This window comes from Nuphar pumila, chromosome 9 (genome assembly GCF_984573655.1).
Source record: "Nuphar pumila chromosome 9, dmNupPumi1.hap1.1, whole genome shotgun sequence".
Lineage (NCBI taxonomy): Eukaryota > Viridiplantae > Streptophyta > Magnoliopsida > Nymphaeales > Nymphaeaceae > Nuphar > Nuphar pumila.
This window is the reverse complement of record NC_143257.1, coordinates 114705721-114715866: the sequence shown is the minus strand read 5'-3', so window position 1 is coordinate 114715866 and position 10146 is coordinate 114705721. Positions and strand designations below refer to the sequence as shown.

At 37.6% G+C, this 10146-nt stretch overlaps 1 protein-coding gene across 1 annotated transcript; it reads right to left on the bottom strand.

Moving 5' to 3' along the window:
- Positions 1–753: 753 nt before the first annotated feature.
- Positions 754–1615, bottom strand: LOC149828949 (zinc finger A20 and AN1 domain-containing stress-associated protein 1-like). Its single transcript, XM_090017816.1, has one exon. It carries the CDS (start codon positions 1523–1525, stop codon positions 1049–1051), a length of 477 nt encoding a protein of 158 aa, XP_089873942.1. The 5' UTR covers positions 1526–1615; the 3' UTR covers positions 754–1048.
- Positions 1616–10146: the final 8531 nt, after the last annotated feature.

Below are 10146 nucleotides of genomic sequence, written 5' to 3'. Positions count from 1 at the left end.
ATTGTGAAATTTATGACAAATCATAAATACCACTATTTAAACACGATATTTACGTTTTAAACAGCTATTTATCATGAAAAAATTGTGTATTTTTATTTTAAATAATTTTTATTAATATTTTCTTATAAAAATACTTTTTATATTTTTAATTTATTCTCCAAAAAAAATGCGAGATTTATGAAAAAATTTTCAAATACTCGCGAGATCTTGAAAAACGAGATTTTGCCGTTTTTAACGTTTGTCACTATGGACGGAACCCATTGATTCCCTGTCAATAACATACAATAAAAGATCTCTCTAAAAATATATCATATAAGAAAATTGCAATTTAACAAACGACCCGAAGCAACACAATAAATGGAAAATTGTACTTAAAAAATGTGTTGGAGAAATGACCACCACCCATCCATCATCATCATCATCACACAGTAGCTGTCACAGGGACACGCTATTTTGGCAGCAAGCTACTTTACTGGTGACACAAGTGGACAAGTAGTTTTAGACACCGATTTTTAGAGTTATTATTTGAAATTTTAAATTTTTTTAAATTTTTATTATTTTCAATATTGTTGAAAATTTTAAAATATTAAAATACCAACAATAATTTTTTTATTGATTAAAAATTAAAAATCATAATGGGGAATTCCATGGCTACACCGATCACGATACTCTTCAATCTCGCAATTCCTACCAAATCGGGGATTTCATCAAATCCCGTTTTCAATTCCAGAAACCACAACAGAATCTGATTCACACCACAATCTTTCATTTCGCCTCTGGTAATCCAAGCCACACCAAGAAAACTGCCCGATCTCGCGATGAATTCTCATTTCCATCACAAATCCCAATTCCATCAACCAAACAATAATATCAAAAATTGAGGGAGGAAAAGAAAACAGCAATCATACACCCATGATATGAAAAAGGCGAGATGATTTTTTTTTTTTCTATTAACATAACGGATTTGCACAAACACACAACCCCCAAATCACCCCCCCCCCCCCCCCGAAAGGGATGAGATTCTAAAAGCGAATTACCGATCTTGCCCTCAGATCCTAACGATCTTGGCCGCCTTCACCACCGGGTTCGCACGTGCGATCTCCTCCCTTCCGACCGCCCTGTAGTCAAACGTGCACACGTGCCGATCCGAGTACCGATGCTTGCCGCAGAACAGCTCGCCGCAGCGGCACCGGAATCCGGTCATCCCCACCCTCTTCCGGCATCCGAAGCACCGGTTCGGCCGGTGATCGGCCTCCTCGCGCGACGGCGGCGGTGACGACTCCTCCGGATGTTTCCGCGACGGTTCCAGCGACGAGGGTACGGCGCTGGCGGGAGATCGGGCGGCGGGCCTCGGGGACTCGCGGCAGGAGTTGGAGGGGACCGGTGGGGGAGAGATCGGGATACCGGCGGCGCCGAAGCATTTCTGGCAGAGGTTGTTGGTGGCGGGATTGCCGGGGAAGCCGCAATTGTTGGCGCAGAGGCCAAGCCCCTTCAACTCCGTCTCCTCCTTCTCCCTCTGTGCCATCGCTCGCGATTTCCCTTGTTTGGCTGTTGCTGCGGAATCGGGGGAATTCTGGGAATTGGGGTTTCCTTTTACAGGGGAATTGGAGAAGATGGAACGGCCTCTTTTTAAGGGTGTCTCGGTTGAGTTGGTGGTGGAGGACAAGATGTGGGGCCGTTCGTGAGACGCGTATTAGAAAATTCCGAACGACGTCGTCTCTTGTGGAAATAACCAAAAAGCCCTTAAAGGTTGGATCGAAGAAGGAACAGCATATGTTAAGTAATCTGACTAATCGTCCACGTGTACATGATTATATTAGTAATTTCATCATCTGACCGCTTGATCCGACCACCACATCTTTCGTACACGTGGCGGTTGCCCATCCTCACACATGCCGCCGAGGACGCTGATGCGTGTCCCAGCTGGCAGATAGATCAGAGACAGCCTTGTGGGCCCACCCAAGGGATCTTTATCCTCATTCCCACTTTAATCACGCAAATGAATTTCTGGATCCGGTTAGTGTGCGAGATTGCCTGGTATCGGGTCCACCAATAACTCAGTCAACCGACTACTTCACCTGTATGGATTCACGTTATGACTGGGATCTGATCTTGACCGTAGTTGGATCGGAGCTTCCACCCATTTGCGTCCTAATATCAGCTTGAGCCCAACAAGGGTTGAACCAATACGGTCATTTTTTACAATTATGGGTGGTCATCTGTCCACCCGCCTGTGATCATTGCAAAAATTTTCTTCTCTTGTGGTTTTTCTCTCTTCCTTCTTTTTTCCTTTTCTAACTTTTATTTTTCTTCTTTTTGAAGGGAGAAAAGTAAAGGAAAGAAAAAGAAAAAGAGAAGAAAAAAGAAAAAGATGAACTCTTTTGCGGGGTTTCATTTGACCTTAATTTGAAATTATTTAGAAATTTAACTCACATCCGTTTTGAAAATATTTGTGGGAAAAAAAATGGAGAGACGGGATTCGCTCGTCGGTACGAGGTTCGACCGTTCCTGGCACCTTTACCAGGGGTAATCGAACCAAGGATCGAATTTATGCCTTTTGCTTTGCCTAAATATTGTCTAAGAATTTATTCTAACTCTAAATGCACAAAGAATCATGCTTGTGCAATGCAAGGATGTATGCTCTTTTTGAAAGATATTTTGAAAATCTCCAAGTATTTTGAGATGAATTTGATAAGGGGGATTGAATCTAACTTTGGAACTTGAGATAGATCAGAGAAAGTCTTTGAAGTAAATCAAAGTTGGAAGAATAAATCTTGATTTTGAAAAAAAAGATTTGAAGAAGAGAGATAAAGAAATGAGGCTTCAAAGTCAGAAATGGACTTTGAAGTTGAATTTGAATTTCAAACTTGGATTTAGGAAAGGAAATGAATACTTGAAATAGAATTGAATTTCAAAATTTCAAAGTTTGGAATCAGGGTGGATCTGAAGAATCCAATGGTATTTAAAAATAGAAATGAATTTAAGAGATCTAAATGTAATCTGAAAAATAGAATTAGATTTGAAATATGGAAAAGAAATGGAATTGGGTTTTGAAAGTTGGAATTGAAAATGGGATTTGATTTGAAATCTGGAATTCAAATCCGAAGTCTGGATCTTAAGATGGATTTGGATCTGAAATCCGAGATCCAAGATAGAGTTGAACTCTGGATCCTAAGATGGATTTTGGATCTGAAGTCTGAGATCCAAAAAGTGGAACTGGGTTCTGGATCCTAAAATGGAGTGGATCTGAAGACTGAGATCCAATATAGAATTGGGTTCTGGATCCTAGAATGGAGCAGATCTGAAGTTTGAGATTCAAAGTAGAATTGGATTCTGGATCCTAAAGTGGAATTGGATCTGAAGTCTGAGATCCGATATGAATGTTGAATCCTGGATCCTAAAATGTATTTGGAGTTTGTTAAATTCAGAAGATAAATCAAGAATTTCCAAGTTTGAATTGACCTTGAAAAATGAAATTTATAATTTGAATCTTGAATATACGAATGAATTTCAAAGTCAATTTAAACTTTTGAATTTGAAGCTTGAATTTGGAATTTAGAGGATGAAAAGAATCTCAAAGTTAAATTGAACTTTGGATTTTGATTTGAGTTTTGAATATAAATTGAATTTTGAATTTCAAAGTCAATTTGAACTTTGAAATCTGTTTTGAATTGGAATTTTCGAATATAAAATGAATTTGAAATTTCAAAGTCAAATTGAACTTTGAAATCTGATTTGAATTGGAAATTTTGAATATAAAATGGACTTGAAATCTCAAAGTTTAAATTGGACTTTGAGATTGAAAATGGAATAGAATTGAAAATGAAAAGATGAATTGGATTTTACAAGAATTGAAGATTGATTGAAGAAGATATTTACATCACTTGGAGTTTTGAAAAAGAAATTTTGAAAATATGATGCAGTTCTACCCTAAGTGATGAATGAATTTAAAATTTTGAAATTGGATTTTAAAAACCATATTTCATTCTTTACATGAATTGAATAAGATGAAAAATATAATACATCCTTGACTATGGTCATTGAATGTATTATATAAAAATCTATATTTAAATTCCGGTGAAGAATAAAACATTATTTTGTGCTTTTATAGAGTTTAAAATGAAATTAACTCTCAATATACCCTGACTATGGCCATTGGTATATATTTCGAGCCAATTTTAAGTTAAACTCTAATAAAAGAAATAAATATTTGAAAATATGATGATTTTTGAAAAGGATCTGGTGTGGATCCAGTGTTATTTTATAAAAGATAAAAATACTAAGTCTTGTTTACATCCCGACTATGGCCGTTGATGTAAATCATCAACTTAGGATTAATTTACCTCTTACGAAATGGTGCATGTGCCATTCGTGTTGCCATTTGTGAGAATTTGAGGAATAAAGGCAAAATGCATGAAAAACAAGTAATTCATGATATTTACAATGCTCATTCATTCTATCTAAGATAGGAATGTAAATTTCTCATTGATATCTAGCTATTACAAACTTGAAATTAATTTAAGTTCACAAGGAAATACCAATTTCTATATATTCCCTGCAAAAACACTTAATTAGTCCAAAAGTATATAAAGAACAATTTACATGACAACATATTGAACCTAAGAGGTTACTCCTGAAGCAATTAGGTATATATCTCATATTATAGAAAATGCAAAATAAATGATGCAATCTATATTAGAATGACATATTCAAGTTAATTTACATATGAGAACCGGCATAATGCCTTAAGGTAACTAAAATAGACATTGAAATCCATACAAAATGTCCTAAACTGTTTGAGATGCATGATATGAGCTAAATGTCATGTAGTTACATAGGTGTTGGAGGTGTTGTAATGGGGCTGTGTGCCTGTAATGCATATGTAGCAGCAGGAAAGAGGTGGAAGATAGTGTAATGACATACTTGGTGATGCTATGAGTGATAATGGAGCTGGAACGTGAAGGTCCAGCAGAGTGTAAGACTACTGTGCAACAGATTTGGAGGGAAGATGGTGAGGTACGGCCGTGAGGGGAAGGCAAATGAAAGGAGATGCCGTGTGTGGGATGGATGGGTACGATGGGTACTGCTGTGGAATGATGATACCTACTGTCATGCGACAAATCAAGGATTCTGATTGTAAACAAGATAGAAACTTGAGTGTGATGCAAAACAGTGCATAAGCACAAATGGCAAGGGACACCTCTGCGTTTGACAAACTGTAAAAGTCCAACTATCTAAACGACTTTTGCATGTAAAAGCCACTAACAGATCTCAGGAATGATGGCAACACATGAATATACTATCACCAACAAGTTATGAGATAATACCATATTCATAGCAGAAATCTAGAGGAAGAAAAAAAAATGATTGAACATCAGGGTGCCTGGTTACTACCTCAATAATGAAAAATGCTGGAATTTCAGGCCTGAACTTGGATGTTGTGCCCAACCAAACCTGATTGTTGTGAGCAATGCTAGATTACAAGTGCCACTTGGTAAAGTGCAGGTAGTTATATCGAAGTTGATGCAGCTAGAAAAATGTACACAGATGTATTGCACCAATGGGATTATAAATGTCACAGCTAAACATATGAGTGCCAAATGAGGCTAAGTTCTAATGAAGGTCTTTGTTCAACCAGAAGATTCAGGAATATACAACGAATATGATCAAGAGAGGCAAGAAAAACATCCTATTTTGACATGTGAATGCACGAATCAATCCTAATCATCAATTACCAGTGAATCTGTCAGATTAATCTTAGTGAGCTATCTAAAAAAAAAAATTTTGGTTCTGTGCATAGGGGCATCCTGGCCTACAGTTATTTCCTTACTCTCTTACATACATTGATTATATTAACATGAGGGAGTTGAACACACCGCAGGGTACGCTTGTGTGAATTATAACGAATGATGGTATGCAGAGGCTGACAATGCGGGAGGCATATGTTGTGGTAATGCAATGATAGCATATGGACGTTGGAAGTGCAGATAGGCGCAGTATACTAAAATGGGAGAAATCTAAATGACAATCTTTAAATAGGAACAATGCTAAAAACTAATTGCTACTTAACTAATTACCAAGCAACTAATGATACTAATTACTTTACTAATCTATCAACAATTTACTTAACAGACAACCAACGATACATGAACACCTAATAATTGATGAACTAACCACTTTGCCTAACTGACCTGCTTAATAAATCTGTTTTAACTTAAACAACCAATGGATTAATAAATTAACACTAAAACCCTTATTCCATCGAAGCTCTTAATAGAAATCAACGTTTAGAACATCTAAGGGAAGCCAAGTGAAATTCAAATAAAAGGAGTTTTTGCAATGAAATTCAGTCAAGCAAAAAAAAAAATTTTTTTGAGCTCAAGGCCTACCTTTTTGCTTCTTTAACCAAAAAAATTCAACACCACGATTGGGTTGTTAGCAAATGACAGAGCCGTACCTGTAATCAATATTAACAGTCAGTTTATGACGCTGGCAATCGTAGCAACAGTTTATGGAAGTGTATGTACGGTGACATGACTGCTGCACAAGTTGAGTGGTGAAATGGAAAGAGCTAGAGATGGCTGGTGTGAGAATCCAGGTGTGCAGGGGATATGAAGAGACAGAGTATGATAAAAAAAACTTCAACATATGAATAATGAAATGGCCTAAACATATACTCTTACAACAAAGTACAGGAAGTAATGAAACTATGCATGATGCTATAACGGATGTGAGGATGATGTGCTGCTATAAAGTGATGAGGCCTAGTGGTATGGATATGTGTGGTGGAATGCAAATACCATAGTGCCATACATATACAGGGAGGAGATATACAGGCATGCAGAACGTACATGTTATGAAACTCACAAGCATTTATGTTCTGTCAGACACATAAAGGAACAAAAAACATTTTAGAGACCAAGACCATAGTTGGATCCATCCACTGATCTGAGAATTACTTACAGAAGCATTTCCAACATGATTCAAGGCAAAATTATTTAGAAATCATGAATACTTCCATTGCATCTCTGAGAACGGGTAACCTTGCTGGATACTCCAAGTCACTCAAGGGGGTGCGAAAGATGTTAGGCCTTCAGCAAGCTGGATCTTAATCAGGAAAATCAGGAATGAGGCTTAAAGCATCAATCAAGCAATATGTCTACAGAGGCTTCTAATCATCCCATCAATTCGGCTTAGCTTCCCTACTGCCTTTTGAATCCTGTATTGATATCTCACTGGATGCCTTTAAGAGAACTTAGAAGAAGTGGCCATAAACCAAGAACAATCAGTGTCAATATTCAGCATTAGTCAATGTTATCCTGGTCATGGCTATATATATACCATGGCCACCAAAGAGTCTAAAAGAATTAGTAATCACTTGTCTCACTAAAATTGTACAGAAATGCTTTTGATTTTTTAGTTCTTCGCCGATTAATATTCACGCTCATTTGAAGTAACCCTGTTGAAAGGAAACTCAACAACTTTAGCCAACTTTGGTTTCTGAAGTGATGGGATGTATTCTGGGCCTCTAGCAGATGTTTGAAAGACAATTGCTACAAAAAACCCAACATCTAAATCCAGCAGGTAGATCAGTGGATTTCAATGACAGTCAATATATATCAACAAGCGAATCAATGGGTCCACCAATTGTCCAAATACATACCAAATCCAAACAATGGATTAATCATTAACAAGCTTAATATGCAAAACAACAAACAGATCAACAGATCTCCCGAATGACCATTAATCAACCCAAAAGCCAATACCACATCAAACCAGCATTGCTGGACCGAATCAGTGTAATTGAATCAAATGAATATCACTGGATGCTCAAATTGATACGATGCCCAAAATGAAAATCAGATAAAAACAAATCTTAAACATATATGGTGCAACATACGGGGAATCAAGTGTGAATGGGAAAATAAGCATTGGCATCAGGAATGCACATGAGAAGTCACCTGTAATGGATATACGGGCAAGGGCAAAAGAAAAATGGAGACCAAACCCTCAAGATAGCGCAAAAAATCTAATACGAACGGGAAATCAGAGTGATAACATGGGAAAGAAAGAAAGAAAGAAAGAAAAAAGGAAAAAAAGGAAAAAAACAAAAGTAGCAACATAATCACTAGACCAAAAATGTTGGAAACACGATGGTTCCGTTGATGTAGCACTGCGTAAACCGGTGTTGCTAAATGCAAATCGGATTTACGGGATGTGCATTAATGGGGGCCAAAACGATAAAATCCAATGAAAATCTAAAAGAAAATCACGGAGGAAAGAAGGAGAACTCACCGGATCTCTGCGAAAATCTGGATGAGAGAGAGAGAGACGATGCTTCTTCAGTTGGTTGGAAGAGATCGAAAGACCACGACTCCCGAGTGTGAGGAAATGGAGATGTTAATGGCGGATGTTGCCTGGCAATGGGGTCGAAGCTGGATATCCTTTTTGCTAATTGTCCTCCCCCTTCTCCGCTCCCCTGGCTCTGTTTATATAGGGAGGGAAGAAGCATCGAGAGAGAGGGGAGGTTAGGGATCGACGGACCATCCGTGGGGAGGATGATCCAAGGGTTGAAGAAGATGGTCATGGATGATCGGGCGAGGTTTGTTGATGATGAACGAAGGAGGAGGAGCTCGGGCGATCGGAGGGTCCATGGAGGGTAGCGAAAGGGAAGGTTCTAGAGGGTTTTTGTGAGAGAGGCGAGAGGTGTCGCCTCCCTCTTTTCCTCTCGCCAAGGGTTTCCTTGAAGAAACCTAAAAGAAAAAATTTCGCCAAAGGGGCCCTTAGTTTCCAGTTTTTTAATAAGGCGTGGGGGGGATCCTTACCCGATTTTCTAAAAAAGGGGTTTCTTCAGAAAGAGGCTTTTCAAAAAAAGAAATATTTATTATTATTTTTTTTCTTTTCTATATATTTTTTCTTTCTTTTGATATTTTGATTTTTTTGTTCTTTTCTTTATATATATATATACATATTGTATCTTTTGGTTATTTTCTATATATACTTTTTTTTGTGATTTTGGAATAATATTCTAAAATCTAAGAAAAATAAGAAAGAAAAAAAAACTATTTTTGTATTTTTTAAAAAAAATATGTACAAAAGATGAGTCTTCTGAGAAAACTTTTGAAATTTTCTTAGACAATGGGTTCGGATCCAAGGTTTCGAGAAAGTATTCGATCTTTGGTTCTCGAATCGAGGATTATAGGATAATGGACCCAAACAAATGCCGAATGGACCGTTTGATCCTTTCAAAAATTTATTTTTGGAATTTTATGAATTTTGATCAAAATTTGGATAGTGAGGCTCAGATTTTGATTTTAACTGGATATGGACCAAAATCAAGTCAGATATAAGAAGATTGATTTGATTCCAGAAAAATTCGAGAATAAACCAGAGTTTTTTGTTAAAAAGTGACTCGATTTTGTCGGAAAATGAGGGTCAGAGGCAAAAGGGGATATTTACGACATTTTGAAAAATTTGGGGTGTTCACAGATGCCCCTCTTTGCTACTAAGCCGGTTGAAAGCCGAGCTTAGTGGCAAAGAAACACTCCAAATTTTGAAAAATGCCCCAGTTGGCCAACTTGAACTGGGTGTGGAAGAATCATTTCGAAAATATGGCTTTTCAGGCTTAAAACCTTATCCTGAATGGCTTGGGGGAGACGAAATCCTCGAAAATGATATGACTGAATAAATAGAAATGAGAAATCGTGATGGGACTTTGGGTGAAGATCCCGAAATGGTGAAAGATAAGAATTTTGATCAGGTCTCATGGGTGAGACAAGATCAACTTTTGGAACGACTCAGGTTTAGCACTTAACCTGGATGGGACGAAGATATCTCAAAATAACCTAAATGGAGAAAGGAATATATGATGACCTTGATGGGATATTTTGAGAGAAATGCCTCGTGAGATGAAATTTCAAGCATGATCCTTTCCTGGATGGATATACAGAGTATGGATTCCTTTGTGGGAAAAACCATGATGAGACTGGAGGGATTACCTCGTCGAAACGAGGTTCAGGTTTAACCCAAACATGAAAAGGGAAAAATACCTCGAGGCACGAGGTTCAGGCTTAACCCTTATCCTGAAAGGGACGACCATACAGAATCCTCGAACGAGGAAGCCGTGATGGGACAACAAATGCATCG

Coding starts and splice junctions, on each gene's coding strand:
- LOC149828949 (XM_090017816.1), bottom strand. CDS start 1,525: ATGGCACAGAGGGAGAAGGAGGAGACGGAGTTGAAGGGGCTTGGCCTC.